Below are 14530 nucleotides of genomic sequence, written 5' to 3'. Positions count from 1 at the left end.
GTTGCAGCTTTATTTTGAAATTGAGCAAAATTGATCTAAAATTAACCATATTCCAAAACGCAAGCAATTGGAAAACTGGAGGACATCAAAAGCGAGTATAGATTTTTATTAAGAGATATCAAGGAATTACAAATCCCAATATGAAATTTATGTAAATGGGTCGACATAAGAAGCTGCACTAAATTCTTCGATGTTTTTTTGGCTGCTCGTGCTCTCTTCGCTCTACAATTGGCGGTAAAATCTTTCTCCGGCTTTTCACATGAATTTTCCCCAATACTTTCGCTTCGCTCAGAGCGGCAAAGAAATGAGATGAAAATGTACTCAGCGTGGTGCTTTTGACAAAAATTTTTGCTACAAAAATATCAAAATGAAATAATTTTCGCGGTCACAAGGTAAATTCATGGTATATGCATGTTGAGTTACGAATTGGTTTTGGACCGGGAGAGATCGTCTCGTATACTCGTGTACGCAACATTTCAGAATTGTAGAATTTCTTTTTTGCTGCTTTTGCTTCAGACTTTTTAACATAGAAAAACTAGAAAACCAGAAAATAGATATAGCACAATTCGCTGTGCTGTGTTCAAAAAACGAATCGCACACGGCGTGCACAGACGACGAGCCAAAAATAAGCAAATTATTTAGCTGACAATCGTCGAAAGGGACACAAAGGATTACCCAGCCGACGATTGTTGGTTAAATTTGCAAACGGCTAGCAACAAAAAAAAAATATTTAAAAAATCCAAAACTCATATAAAACGCGAACAAAAAAAAAAACCAGAATAAATAATTTTAAAATTAATAAAAAAAAATAAATAAATTAAACGAGCTGCAAAGTGAACTCAACGAACAAGTGCAAAATTCGAAACCCACAAAAATTGTGACAAATTTGTACGAGCCTAATTTTGATATATTTTTATATATATGCATATCTATATATATAATAATTATATAGTATAGAGCTAATATATGCAGCATATTTTATAGCCAAAAAGAATAATCTATAGCATTAAATTTTTACCTTTCACGCAGTGCATTTAAACGAGCGCATATATTGTGGATAATATATGCGGAATACGAGCAAGTGATTTATATACATATATTTTCCTAATTATTCATAATTACGGAAAAGACCGAAAGAATAAAAGGAAAATTTATGACGTGGCTAACGTACTAACCACACTGGGAAACTCAAGGATACTTTGTTGATTTGATTATTATGGGGCGGCTAACAATTTGGTTCCTCTTGGGACTTACGTTAATCGCCGTTTCCAATAATGGTGAGTGTGTGTGTTACCCAAGGGCCTATTATATAATCGACTATAGTTACAGATACAGATAGAGATAGAAATACAGAGATACAGATATAGTGACAGCTGCCCCTTGTCTCAATTCCCCATTCCGATCATATCGCGTACGTTCGGCATTATGCAATTTTTATAACAAAAAGCCAACAAAATATGAAAAAATAAATATGTATATATCTAAGCATATATTTAAAAATATTTGGCTGAGCTGTGCGTACGTGTGTGAGGAGTGTGTGTGTTTGAGTGTGTTTGTATCTGTGTGCAAACGTCAGCGACGACACTTTGAAAATTCTATCTAAAATGTTGTTGCTTAGTATTCTCGTTGGATAATACAAATACAAATACAACTACGCAAATACACACACAATCGCGTTTGTTGGTCAATTTTCTCTTGTTGTTGTCGTTGTTGTTGTTGTTGCCTTTCAAAATTTGTTCGCTGAAAACGCCGCAAAACGATCGCCAGCTTGGTCGCTCTTCGTTGTCATCGTTTGTAATATTTTTAAATTTAGACTTTTTAAGTTATTTTATGTATTGAGCAAGTATCTGTATCTGTATCTCACATTCGTCTCTGTATTTGTATCTGTATCTGTATCTGTTTCTCTGCGCTCGGGTCTATTTGTTTGGCTTGCAAAAGACTGCAAAAAAAAAAAGATAAATTGGCGCAAATGATCAACGACTACTACTCGACTATAATATAAGTAGATAGATGGGCAGTCTATGCAACATAAACACAATATGCAGCCAGGCCTCAGATACGATTTTGATTTTGTTTGTATAAATAATTCGTGTTTATGCGAGAATATCGCAAGGAATGAAATTAGAAATATTTTAAATAGCATCCCTTCTTCCCACTCACTGGCGTATTTGAAATAAATCATGTGAATAACCCGTTGACAGCTACATGGCATATCGTGAATCGCACTTAAGATCCAATTCAATCTGTGTAAGCAGAAGATATTCATCAATTTCCTAATTGGATTTGGTATCATCATGTGTTAGATGTCTTCTTCCTAAAAGATATTCTTCGGCTGCTGCTTCCTTGAAGCTGTCACAATTGTCTCCGCAATGGCGAAAGTAATTAGCGAACGACCTTAAACGAGCCTGTCACTCATAAACCACGACCTTACATTATTAAAAAAAAAGCAATATAACAATATATACGTATACTTTGAAACTAGTACTCGTGGGGCGTATATGTTTGCACTCACGTCACTAAACAGCTAGTCCTAAAAAAATACTGATGGACAAAAAGTCACACAAAAAAAAAGAACGAAGAAAGATTTAGTGGGCGAGCGGCCAACAAAATTATACATCCATTCACATTAGCACAAGCAGAAACAGAAACACAGACTAGCAGAATGTGTGTTGAGTTCTCATCTTTTAAAAATAAAATTCATAAATTGCCGAATATATTTCACTGCATGAATATGAATGTTTTTTTTTTGTTTGTATCCATGTGTGCGCGCGTACATTCAATAAATAATGTCAAGTTTGAAAAGATTAAATGACCTCGGCGCTGAAATGACATCAAACACGGAGGCGTTCTAAAAATTCAACAGAAAGTGCAAGCAAGGCTCATTTGGTACATTTTTTTTACAATTTCTATAAAAATTAACTTGTTTTCCATGGATCACAGTTGGGTTTGCCAATGCCGAGGTCGGACCAAGCGAATCAGAATGTCGACCCTACATTGAGAAGGCTATAAATGAACTGAAAACAGGTAAGACCGCTGGCCATAAAACGGATCTTTACGATCTAGAAACTAAATATTAATTTGTAGATGGTGTCACGAGTAAAGATGGTTCTGGAGAATTACAATCCGATCAGCCAAGTAGGGATGATGATGACGACGATGATGGTGGGCTTGATGAAAAAGAAACTGTTGAAATTACTGATGTGGATTCCACAGAGGACGCGAAAAGCGCCAACGACATTGACGGCGACGGCATACCAGACGATGAGGACGACGACATTGATGGCGATGGCATACCAAATGATGAGGACGACGACATTGATGGTGACGGAATACCCAATGACAAGGATGACGACATAGATGGCGATGGCATACCGAATGAGGATGACGACGACATCGATGGCGATGGCATCCCTAATGACAAGGACGATGATATCGATGGCGATGGCATACCGAATGACAAGGACGATGATATCGATGGCGATGGCATTCCCAATGATGAGGATGACGACATCGATGGCGATGGTATTCCCAATGAGGATGACGAGGACATCGATGGCGATGGTATTCCCAACGAGAAGGATAAAGACCTCGATGGCGATGGTATTCTGAATCATGGTAAGTTTAAAAACTTATCACTTAGCAATCAATTAACGGAGAGCATTTTGTAGAGGACAACGACTTGGATGGCGATGGTTTGCCGAACGAGAAAGACGATGATTTGGATGGTGATGGTACCGTAAATCATGGTGAGTAACTTATGGATTGCATTTGGCAATTGTACAAGCTTGTTCCACTAATGTAGAGGATGAAGATATCGATGGGGACGGTACGGTGAATCACGGTATGTGCAGTCTCCCTAAATCTCTCCTTCTTAGTCCACCTTGCACGCTTTCTAACCCAGTCAAATCAATAGCATATAAACTAAATTTACAATTTATCCCAAACTTTAGAGGATGGCGACTTGGATGGCGATGGTTTGCCCAACGAGAAGGATGAGGATCTGGATGGAGATGGCAAAGCAAACCATGGTAAGTTTATTTATTCTGCATTTCTTCAGATTTCTAATGCGTTTCTTGCAGAGGACGAAGACATCGATGGAGATGGTACCTTGAATCATGGTACGTATGCGTAATATTTTAATAAAACTACTTTTCTATTGCGTAAATAATCGTTTACAGAGGACAGTGACATCGATGGCGATGGCGTGCACAATGATGAGGACCGTGACGTCGATGGCGATGGTTTAACCAACTCTGAGGAGCCTCAAAGTGCCGATATCGATGGAGATGGCGTGCCAAATCATTTGGATGACGACATCGATGGAGACAACAAGAAGAACGAGAAGGATGAGGACATGGACGGTGATGGCATCTTAAATGAACATGACAATGACGTCGATGGCGACGGTATTCCCAACGAGCACGAGGATAGCGGCGAAGACGACGAGGAGGAGGAAGTTAAGAAGCGTAGCAAGCGTGAAGTTGATGCTGCTCCTATTTTGGACGTCGAGGAACCCGCCAGCCCCGCTGAAGAATTCCCCGTTGAGGAAGAGCCAGCTGAGGAGGAAGCTGTAGAGGCTGAAGTCGCTGCTGAAGCTGAGGCTGAACCTGAAGCTGAAGCGGAAGCAGAGCCTGCCGTGAGTGTGGAGGAAGAGAAAGAAGAGGAAGTAAAAGAAGAGCCAGAACCAGTTGCTGAGGATGAGAAGTCCGCTGAGAAGGAGGTAGAAGCGGACAAGTCCGTCGAGGAAGCTGCTGAGGAGCAGCCTAAGCCTGCCGAAGAAAGCGCAGAGCAGGTTGCTGAGCCCGTTGAAGCCGCAGCTTCAGCTGAAGACGAAGCTGAAGCTGAAGAAGAGCCTCAGGCAGCGGAAACCGCAGTTGCTGCTGAAGATGAAGTTGAAGAAGATGACACCAAGCCTGAAGACGAACTGCTCTGGGTAAGTACGAGAAACGTTACAACTATCTTCAAGGAAATTAAGAAAGTGTTCTCTAATTTGTAGGAAGGAGAAATCCCCCAGAACCGTCGTAGCCGTCAACACATCTCTGAGCTTTTGCAGTTGGATGAGGAGTTCAACGCTCGTGAAAAGGCTACCGACAATGTGGCCGAGATTATTCTGCGCGATATCAAGAAGATTTACGAGAATGCCGTCAAACCCCTGGAGACGCTGTACAAATACCGTGACTTGAGCAATCGCCACTTTAGCGATCCCGAAATCTTCTCAAAACCATTGATTCTATTCATGGGTCCATGGTCTGGTGGCAAGTCGTCCATTCTCAACTATTTGACCGACAACGAATACACGCCCAACTCGTTGAGAACCGGTAAGTGAATGCGCAAATACATGAAAATAGAACTCTAGTGATTGGGGAATGATCTGTTTTAGGAGCGGAACCATCTCCGGCATACTTCAACATACTGATGTGGGGCAATGAGACCGAGGTTTTAGATGGCACTCAACTGGCAGCTGATTACACCTTCGCGGGTCTGCAGAAGTTCGGTCAGGGACTTGAGGAACGTCTGCGTGGCCTGAAAATTAAGAGCAAGTTGCTCGAAAAGGTAAGTCTAGGGATTATAAGACCTCATTTTAGCATATAAATAAGTAAAAATATATGTACCCGGTTATTAAGTGCATTAACTTGACTCCTAAATAGCTTTTGGCAAGGCAGCTCGTCAGGTCGACAGCTTGCTCGATTGGGAAACTGTTTTTATGATATTTATCTGTCTAAAATTCAGCTGGCAATTTGCCCGCATTAATTTATAGTATTTTGGTTATTAAGAAAGCAATGTCGAAAATAGCAAGACAATAGCGAAATAAATTAATGCAATAAGCAGCGGCAGCATCAGCAGCAGCATAACTACAACAAAAACGTACAATACATGAATTTTTCAGGTCAACATCGTTGAGATACCCGGCATTCTTGAGGTACGCAAACAAGTCTCGCGCGTCTTCCCCTTCAACGATGCTTGCCAGTGGTTTATCGATCGTGCCGACATCATCTTTCTGGTCTACGACCCAGCCAAGTTGGATGTCGGCCCAGAGACCGAGGCCATTCTCGATCAGCTGAAGGGGCGCGAGTATCAGACGCGCATCATTCTTAACAAGGCGGACACTGTGAAGCCCGAAGAGCTGTTGCGTGTGCAGGGCGCCCTCATTTGGAACATCTCGCCGCTGATGTCGTCGGCGCAACCGCCACTTATGTATACCACCTCGTTGTGGACGCATCCCTATCAGGATGGAGCACCAGCCCGTCTGCTCTTGGCCCAGGAGCGTGCGTTCTTGCGCGATTTACGTACTGCCATCGATAAACGTATCGAGCACAAGATTGCCAGTGCTCGTCGCTTTGCTGTAAGTCTTTTCTTATTATTTATGTGCTTACGTATACTTAATATATGTCCTTATTTCTTGCAGGTGCGTGTGCGTAATCATGCCAAGATGGTTGACTGCTATTTGAACACCTACTATAACCACAAGACGCTGTTTGGCAACAAGAAACGCATCTCGGATGACATCATCGATCATCCACAACACTATCACATCTACGAGGGTCTCTCGACCCTGACCAACATCTCACGTTACGATTTACCCGATCCCGAGGTCTATCGCGACTTCTTCCGTCTGAATCCTCTGTACGAGTTCAAGAAACTCACCGAGACTTGCACCTACTTCCGCGGCTGTCCCATTACCAAATTGGACTTGGCTATTGCTTACGAGCTGCCCGAATTGGCGGGCAAATACAAGAAAATGTCCGATGCCGCTTTGGCCACCATTGAGGCACAGGCCGAGAAAGCCGAGTCTGAGGCAGTCGAGGTAAATGCGGAGCCGAAAAAGACGAGATGAGGTGTTGGCTCCGTTAAGGAGAAACCTGCCATTTAGTTTGTTTTAAAGAGAGATAGATAGAATGTGACATCGGCTTCGTTAACCGTCTAGAGACAATTAACTGCATCATATTTTTATGGAGAGAGTGAGAGAGAGACACATCCACCTAGAGCCAAACAAATGAGAGCAAATAAAATTGTTAACGTACTTAATGACGATGATGACAACAAACTACAAACAATAACAGGAACAAAACAAACAGAGAACAACAACAACAGCGTAAGACAAAATAGAGAGAGAGAGAGAGAGCGATAATTAATTTTGGAGAGTGTTTTGTTATTTGATATATAGCGCCAATGCCTATATATTTACAATTCTTTTACTTTTTTTATTTTTTCATCTTAGCTGCAATTTTATTTTGAATACTTATTATACTTTATAACCGAACTGAGAGCTTTATGAGAGAAAACTAATGCACAAATGAGAGCATAAACACACACACACGAAACATCTTTAGTAAAGTAGAAGAGAGGTAACATTGAGCCTTTCTAATGAAGAGTAAATCAACCTTTTATTATTATACTATAGATAACTGAGAGTAGATAACTTCACTTAACGATCACAGAGACAAATTGAATTCAAAACGAACTATTGACGATATCTAACATAACCCCTCCCCTCATTTCACATAAGTTCTTTTTTATATTGGCTACTTCCGGCAATTCCCATCTTTTTTCACTAGTTGTTACAACAGCGCACTATTTTGAGAGTTCAGCAGTTTTTTTTTTGTAATAATATTTGAGCAAACACAAGTTACAATTTTTTGGAGGAACCCCATTTTCGATGTCGTAGTTGATAAGACTTTTTTGCTAAAAAGTAAACAGTGAAGACGTTAAACCAATTTTCTAATCTAATTAATCATCAATGATATAAAGGCATGTGAGAGATATAAAATATGTTAATGAAATTGATAATCATATGTATAATATCCTTTACAAACTGAGAACATTTGTAAAATCAATTGTGAGAGCGGGTAAATAAAAACAGAAAAACCAAAAAAAAATTCTTATATTGTTTTATATTTCAATTTGTCGTTATATTCAAATGCAAACGGTCACCCTTTATTTTAGGTAACATTTTTGGTATATTAAATGTATTTATATATAATCGTGGCATTTTATATAATTATTGGGTTCGATATGGTATTGGTAGAGATATTTTAAATAGAAAATAAAATGCAAAATAATAAAAATATATATCTTTGTAAAATTTGTATATTTTTGGTATAATTTATGACGTTAAATAGTGTTTGCTTGAAGTACAGAAACAGCTGACTGACATTTTTATCGATAACGATAAACACAAAAAAACACATTTGCGTAAGAGGAACGAAAAGTAAATAAATAATTTATTTGCTTTGAAGATGCACACCGATTTGTCGGCTCATTTGCATAGCGTGGAGTGCAACAAACTAATTGAAGAACTGAAAGCCTGCCACGACAATGTAAGTAATTAAAGTAGTTTAATGAAATAAATTACCAATTTTGCTCGATCTCATTCACAGCACGGTTTTGGCAAGTTCATCGGCATTTGTAACTCAATCGACGATCAAGTCATAAAGTGCTTAAAAGCGGAACGTGTGGCTCGCTCAGCGGCGAATCGTGCCAAGGCTCGAGAGCGTCAGTCCAGGTATAAAGAGAAATTATTACGAGAAGAAGCCAACTAACCAAAATAATGGCAACAATCGATGCACAAACGTTGCCCACCACAGCGCAAGAGGATCCCTTGGAGCCGTACTATTTTCAACACGAAGAGCAGAAGATCTGTGGTGAATTTGTGAAACCGATTACCGATAACTATGACGAAAACTATCCTAGCGTGGTGGATCGCTTCTTTACACGTTATTACTATTTAAAAGGTGGTGCCGCTTACCAAGTGCTTTACCACTCCAATCGCATTTGCCTCATTTGCTTGGCTCCTTCACATCCTGCGTATTCCGAGGGCATTGAGTCGGTTAGCTACGATGTGGGCAACGTAGATCGCAGCCAAAATGTGGTCAAGGGCAAGGCCAAAAAAGGCGGAATGATTTTACAAGCGGAGACAACGCTAGCGCTGCTCAAGACAAATGCAGGGAATACTTACAAGATACCCAGCTGCATTCGCGGCAAGTTGGTGGAGGTGAACACAGCTCTCGTTGCGGATCCTAAGATGCTGGAACGAGTTGCCGAGGGAGCTGGCTACTTTGGCATATTGCTGCCCAAGATAGACAATTGTGATGGCATTAAGGCCAGTCTGTTGACACAGGAGCAATACGAGGAACGCTTGAAGAATGTGAAAGCCGAGGTGAAGACAGAGACATAGAATCAACCCACGCGCAACACTTTGTTAATGTTTAATTTTATGTTCACATAAAAAAAAAAAAACGAACGATGAAATATAACATTTCAAAAAACTTTTTATTTGTGCTTATTGTAAAAATAAAACCGACCCGCCTAAAATTTCCAATGCGAAGCCAAGAAACAAGTAACGGCATTTCTATAGCTGCTGAAAAATACTGAAAAGGCATTGCTATTTCTTTGCAGTATTTTTATACCAACAATGGTTCAATTAAAGCAGCACTGTTTTGTTTTGGTTGGCAACGCGATGCAACACGTGTGCTGCACAAACAGCTGTTTGCTTTATATACAGCCAAGCGGCATTTGTTTGGTGAATTAATTTTATTAAATAATTATAAAATGTCGGCCAATAAGCGCAAGAACCTGAACACTATGGAAGTAGATCCAAATGACGAAGACTCCAGCTCGAGTGACGATGATGATGATGGCGAACAGCATCCAGATGCCTACAGAGGCAACGAGGTAAACAAAACAAAATGTAGATTAAATTGTGACTAATTCTTTGCGATTCACAGGAGGTGCAAATAGATTTTGAAGGACGTGCCCCAGTTGATCCTGATTCTCAGGGCATCTCACAGCTGCTACAGCGACTCTTCCTGCGTGCACACATCAATTGCAACCAGATGGCGGATTTGCTTATAGGTAAACAATGAATTCAAACCCAACTTCATTCAACTAACTTCATTTGTTGTTGGCAGCTCAAAACTATGTTGGCAGCGTGATTTGCCAGTGCGAGGATGATGGCGCCGAAAGCGAAACTGACGACGACAACATGGTGGAGGATGGCACAATCTTTGGCATCACTTCAGTGCTAAATCTTTCGGCTAAAAAGGATCAACCGAGCATCAAACAGTTGCGCACTTATTTGCTGGAACGCTCCAAGGCGCATGCCACAGAGCAAGTGCAGCAACAGCTGAGCGAACTACTGGACAACGAGCAACGTGATGTTGGACTGCTGATCAACGAACGCTTTATCAACATTCCAGCACAGATCTCGGTGCCGCTCTTGCAGAATCTGCAACAGGAAATCGATGCAGCCAAGGCCAAGAAAATGAAGTTTAAGTTTGGCACGTTGTTGTTGCTGGTGAAATTGTATCGCAAGGAAGCCAAAAAGGGCAAACCAGCCGAGGATCATTATACGAATGCCGAGGACGAGCTGCTGTCGGAGCGTGCTAAATTCAGTTTTGAGTATTCGGTGGCCTCCGAATGCGATTCTGGTATGTCAGGCGATTGGCTGGAAGGCGATGCCGTGATGACGCCGTATAGAAAGCTTTTGGCACTGGATGCCAATAAATTGCCGCAGCTAATTAAGGATGTACAAAGCTATATCAATGGAGAATAAATTGTTGAAGACAAAGGGCTCGTTTTTTTATAATCTTAAAAGTCAAAAATGCAAAATGATATTGAATATTATCTTATCTATCCATGTAGAAAGATAGAAAAGAACAATAGTGAACATTTACCGGTAGCTACAATTAAAGATACAAAAGTGTGTTGAACTCATTTTCAATGGGCTGCATATATCAGATACAAAATTTGAAAGTCTAAAACAGATACCCAAAAAATAATGAACATTGTATCTGACTGCTGTATTCGTTAAGTACAAAGTTGAAGCGCCAACAAAAGATACAAGATATTGAGCACAATGTCTCTACAGTGTATTATCCGAAAGATACAATGTTGTGCTGTAAGTGCAGAATGACTGCTGATAAATAAATGATTCATGCATGCATTGTAGGGAGAGTTATAAATAAACAAATATACGTTGAAAATTAAATTGAATCATAATTCACAGAAAATAGTAAAATTCAAAAGATTTCTTATTTACCCCCGAAACTTGTTTATTAGTGTATATTTTTTATGATTGGCAACGCTACCACTAAATCAGCTGGCCGGCATTTTAGCACAGTCAGCTGCTTTCGCCTTTTGCCGCCGCTCGAACTCAGCACAGCACAAGCGGTGAACGTGACTAGCAAGAGAAAAACCATCCGATTGACGAGTGTTTAGCGCAACGTGAGTAGATGTCGATTGCAATATTGTTGGGGTTGTTGTTGTTGTGCACACCCATGCTACAATTTCAATTATAACATATACCCACGATTATTCATAGCTTGTTTGTTTGCTACTTGTGTGCATAAACAAAAAGCAGTTCGCGCTATAAAAGCGGCTTGTGCGCAACGCAAACGTAACACAACAAATTTATCAACGTTCCCTGTCGCGAGTCGCGACGTATCGCGATTAAAACAGACAACAACAACAAAATAAAAAAATACCACAATCGGCAGCACCTTATCGCGAATTTCAATTCCAATTCCATTTACAGCTTCCAGTTCCAGTGCGCTCACTCCATTGTGTTATTCCAATTTGAATCAGTGACGCTTCGTTTGCCGTTCGCTGCAGTTCTCGCTCTCTCCGCCTGCTGACTGCCTTTCGCCTTTGTGTTCATCAAGAAGCTCTCCAACGACATGAGTCGACTCGATAAGTAAGTTTGCATCTGCACGGATGGGAACAGATCGTTGGGAACACTTAACACCCTAGTTCTGTTCTCACTCTTCTTTACTCCTTTCATTATCACTGCGTACAGTTTATAACCTAGTACTGTTCCCACTGTAGTCCTGTTATAAGTATTTGCCTTTATTTATGTCTTTGCGCATGAAGATTGTTCAAATATCTGAAAGTTTAACAACTTTTATTAGCACTTCATTACTTTAAGCTTATCACAATCGAGGTTATTTACCGCACTTTAGATAATCGCGCTTATCAACAAGCGTTGCCAAGGGGCAGAGTATAAGATAGTCGGTGGGCGTATCATGAATTCATTTAAACAATAGCTGATTGAGAAACGGAACAATAAAAGTAACTGGCAATCAAGGCGTGACCCAACTGCATTTCAATAATTAACAATTGTCAATCGCGTCAGTTATTCAACTATAATATTTTTATGTATTTCTTAAATGTTTATTAAAAAAATAATTCAAATATTAATACTATTATTTTTTCTTTAATAATAGAGCGCCTTATTAGAACAATATAAAAGTCATTCTCAACTTTTCTATCTAATCAGATTAATTTAAACAAAAACAATGTTGGGTCCATAATATTAGGCTTTCTAAAGAATACATTATCAATAGACATATAATATTTGTTTTTTGTAATATTGATTAAATAAAATCAATGTGAGGAATACCTAAAATTTGTTATATTGTTGTATTTTATACTATTTTTTATTTTATTTCTAGATTACTGCCTTGCTCGGTCAGGTTGTCCAAGATTCTCGCCCAATCTGGTGCTCATGATGTGCTCTGCGTTATTGATCGATGTGTGCCACCAGAGCTGGCCGATACCTTTGAGGAGCATCGCAGCTTCGACAAGCAATTCGATAAAGTCATCTCTTGCTTCAAGTCGCCACACCTCAATCTGCCAGTGATCTATGCTCCCGTGTCGGAATTAACCGACTACGCTGATGTGCGTTGCTATCAGAAGGCAGCAAAGCAATCGCTGGAACGCGCGATTAAGGTAGGGGATGGATATAACTGGCTTTCCTTTAATATTTCACTGATCTTTCTTTATTATCTACAGTCCGGTTTTAAATCTCCCATGCTGCTGGTGCCACAAAGCAAGCGTTTCAGCCATGCCGAGCTCTGCACCGTGCTGGGCGCACTCGAGGAACTCTATGTGGTAAGTAAATGAATCTAATTTAAACTATAAATCTCTAAAACCGGTCTAACCTTCCAGCCCATTCAATTGCGCGAAGATGTGCCCAACAAGAAGCAACGTATCTCTTCGCTTTCATTGATGATCGATAGCCCCAATGCCGAGGACATCGTGAAGGAAGCTTTGGTATTGGAGTCGGGTCGCTTTATTGCACGCGACATTGGCGTCGGAGATCCCGAGCGCATGGCGCCTCCCCGAGTGGAAGCTTATGTGAAGCCTCTGTTCGATAAGCTGAAGATCAAGGTGATCGACGATGTGAACGAGATCAATCGCGAGTATCCGCTCTTTGGCGCGGTCAATCGTGCGGCCAACAAGGTGGAGCGTCATCAGGGTCGCATCATCTATCTAGAGTACACGCCACCCAATCCGGCGCGCAAAACCCTCATGCTGGTGGGCAAGGGTGTCACCTATGACACTGGTGGCGCCGACATCAAGGCCGGCGGTGTTATGGCTGGCATGTCGCGCGACAAATGCGGTGCCGCTGCCGTCGCTGGCTTCATGCAGGTGGTTGCTGAGCAGCAGCCCAAGGATATTCGCGTTATTGGCGCCCTGTGCCTGGTGCGCAACTCTGTCGGCGAGGAGTGCTATGTGGCGGATGAGATCATCACCTCACGCGCTGGCGTGCGTGTGCGTGTTGGCAACACTGATGCCGAGGGACGCATGTGCATGGCGGATGCGCTGTGCCGCATGAAGGAGCTGGTGGTGGAGGAGGACATTCAGAATCCGCACATCTTCAGCATTGCCACGCTGACGGGACACGCCTTCATCTCGGCCGGCCAAGGACAATCGATCATTGTGGACAACAGCGTGGCCGCCCAGGCGGATCATGCCCGCAAATTGCAGGCAGCTGGTCAAGTCTACGGCGAACCTTTCGAGGTCTCAGTGTTGCGTCAATGCGACTTCGACTTCAATGCTGGCAAAGCGCTGGGCGAAGACGTTGTGCAGTGCAACAATTTGCCATCGGGTCGCACTCAGCGTGGTCATCAAGTGCCTGCGGCATTTATGATCCAGGCCACGGGTCTGGATAAGCACGGTTTGGACTCGCGCAAGCCCATCAGATATACGCATCTGGATATCGCTGGCAGTGCTGGCGAGATGCCCGATATGCCCACAGCAGCGCCCATTGTTGCCTTGGTCAAGACCCATTTGATCGATTAGATCCAGTTATAGAATCCCGTCCACGGGTCGTACTTATTCAACTTTATCACAAATTATCCAATGTATGCATCACGTTCTTAATATCACTGTGAATAAACTAACGTCTCTTGTATTGAAATATGATTTTTGAGTTTGCTATACAAATCGATTATAAGACTACGGTTTTTCTTTTCTTTTTCATATTGAATTGGGACGTTTCCATTCAAAATATTCAGCTATCATAGTATCTAATAATGGTATAATCTCATAATATGTATATATTTCCGCTCTGTGAAAATCTTGCATTAAACAAGGTGAATTATCGAAAAGGGTTCAATATACGACTAAAATGGAAATATTAAGTATACGCCTTGAGAAATTAACATACATTCTTAATTTATATATTAATAAACTGTTGAAAAACAGATGCAAGCATAAACATACTCTTTTAGTAGTTGCAAGTGTTATT

The 14530-nt window shown here is 41.1% G+C and overlaps 5 protein-coding genes across 8 annotated transcripts; all 5 read left to right on the top strand.

Annotated features, from left to right (window-relative positions):
- The first annotated feature begins 391 nt into the window (after positions 1-391).
- LOC132784925 (uncharacterized protein DDB_G0290685) lies at positions 392-7093 on the top strand. Of its 4 annotated transcripts, XM_060790832.1 has the most exons (14): positions 578-888; positions 1030-1277; positions 2941-3024; positions 3085-3162; positions 3214-3615; positions 3669-3746; positions 3803-3841; positions 3951-4028; positions 4080-4118; positions 4179-4933; positions 4997-5318; positions 5381-5553; positions 5888-6343; positions 6407-7093. In XM_060790832.1, the coding sequence occupies exons 2-14, from the start codon at positions 1217-1219 to the stop codon at positions 6833-6835; spliced, it is 2994 nt and encodes a 997-aa protein (XP_060646815.1). In that variant the 5' UTR covers positions 578-888; positions 1030-1216; the 3' UTR covers positions 6836-7093. The 4 variants fall into 4 exon arrangements, with proteins under 4 accessions (XP_060646813.1, XP_060646812.1, XP_060646814.1 ...); XM_060790830.1 differs by lacking the exon at positions 578-888 and adding an exon at positions 392-464 and having other exon boundaries at positions 3085-3615; XM_060790829.1 differs by having other exon boundaries at positions 577-888; positions 3085-3615.
- A 1060-nt stretch (positions 7094-8153) lies between these two features.
- On the top strand, positions 8154-8540 carry LOC132784655 (COX assembly mitochondrial protein 2 homolog). Its single transcript, XM_060790415.1, has 2 exons — positions 8154-8318; positions 8379-8540. The coding sequence occupies exons 1-2, from the start codon at positions 8238-8240 to the stop codon at positions 8538-8540; spliced, it is 243 nt and encodes an 80-aa protein (XP_060646398.1). The 5' UTR covers positions 8154-8237.
- Positions 8541-8548: 8 nt separating this feature from the next.
- Positions 8549-9238, top strand: LOC132784654 (protein Abitram). The gene has a single exon (XM_060790413.1). The coding sequence runs from the start codon at positions 8549-8551 to the stop codon at positions 9173-9175; it is 627 nt and encodes a 208-aa protein (XP_060646396.1). The 3' UTR covers positions 9176-9238.
- A 210-nt stretch (positions 9239-9448) lies between these two features.
- LOC132784970 (protein BCCIP homolog) lies at positions 9449-10589 on the top strand. Its single transcript, XM_060790906.1, has 3 exons — positions 9449-9672; positions 9726-9852; positions 9909-10589. Exons 1-3 carry the CDS (start codon positions 9550-9552, stop codon positions 10550-10552), a joined length of 894 nt encoding a protein of 297 aa, XP_060646889.1. The 5' UTR covers positions 9449-9549; the 3' UTR covers positions 10553-10589.
- Positions 10590-11064: 475 nt separating this feature from the next.
- LOC132784969 (putative aminopeptidase W07G4.4) lies at positions 11065-14200 on the top strand. The gene is made up of 5 exons (XM_060790904.1): positions 11065-11223; positions 11534-11692; positions 12450-12726; positions 12790-12888; positions 12946-14200. The coding sequence occupies exons 2-5, from the start codon at positions 11676-11678 to the stop codon at positions 14080-14082; spliced, it is 1530 nt and encodes a 509-aa protein (XP_060646887.1). The 5' UTR covers positions 11065-11223; positions 11534-11675; the 3' UTR covers positions 14083-14200.
- Positions 14201-14530: the final 330 nt, after the last annotated feature.

Source organism: Drosophila nasuta, chromosome 2R, assembly GCF_023558535.2.
Source record: "Drosophila nasuta strain 15112-1781.00 chromosome 2R, ASM2355853v1, whole genome shotgun sequence".
Lineage (NCBI taxonomy): Eukaryota > Metazoa > Arthropoda > Insecta > Diptera > Drosophilidae > Drosophila > Drosophila nasuta.
This window is presented reverse-complemented; position numbering and strand designations above follow the sequence as displayed.

What these genes read in the sequence shown, in the direction of transcription:
- LOC132784925 (XM_060790830.1), top strand. Translation starts at nt 1,217, where the DNA reads ATGGGGCGGCTAACAATTTGGTTCCTCTTGGGACTTACGTTAATCGCC. An exon ending in GGACGGTACGGTGAATCACG is followed by an intron (nt 3,842 to 3,950) that starts GTATGTGCAGTC and finishes CCCAAACTTTAG; the next exon opens with AGGATGGCGACTTGGATGGC. An exon ending in GCCCAACTCGTTGAGAACCG is followed by an intron (nt 5,319 to 5,380) that starts GTAAGTGAATGC and finishes GATCTGTTTTAG; the next exon opens with GAGCGGAACCATCTCCGGCA.
- LOC132784655 (XM_060790415.1), top strand. Translation starts at nt 8,238, where the DNA reads ATGCACACCGATTTGTCGGCTCATTTGCATAGCGTGGAGTGCAACAAA. An exon ending in TGAAAGCCTGCCACGACAAT is followed by an intron (nt 8,319 to 8,378) that starts GTAAGTAATTAA and finishes TCTCATTCACAG; the next exon opens with CACGGTTTTGGCAAGTTCAT.
- LOC132784654 (XM_060790413.1), top strand. Translation starts at nt 8,549, where the DNA reads ATGGCAACAATCGATGCACAAACGTTGCCCACCACAGCGCAAGAGGAT.
- LOC132784970 (XM_060790906.1), top strand. Translation starts at nt 9,550, where the DNA reads ATGTCGGCCAATAAGCGCAAGAACCTGAACACTATGGAAGTAGATCCA. An exon ending in ATGCCTACAGAGGCAACGAG is followed by an intron (nt 9,673 to 9,725) that starts GTAAACAAAACA and finishes TGCGATTCACAG; the next exon opens with GAGGTGCAAATAGATTTTGA. An exon ending in GATGGCGGATTTGCTTATAG is followed by an intron (nt 9,853 to 9,908) that starts GTAAACAATGAA and finishes TGTTGTTGGCAG; the next exon opens with CTCAAAACTATGTTGGCAGC.
- LOC132784969 (XM_060790904.1), top strand. An exon ending in CGCTGGAACGCGCGATTAAG is followed by an intron (nt 12,727 to 12,789) that starts GTAGGGGATGGA and finishes TATTATCTACAG; the next exon opens with TCCGGTTTTAAATCTCCCAT. An exon ending in CACTCGAGGAACTCTATGTG is followed by an intron (nt 12,889 to 12,945) that starts GTAAGTAAATGA and finishes CTAACCTTCCAG; the next exon opens with CCCATTCAATTGCGCGAAGA.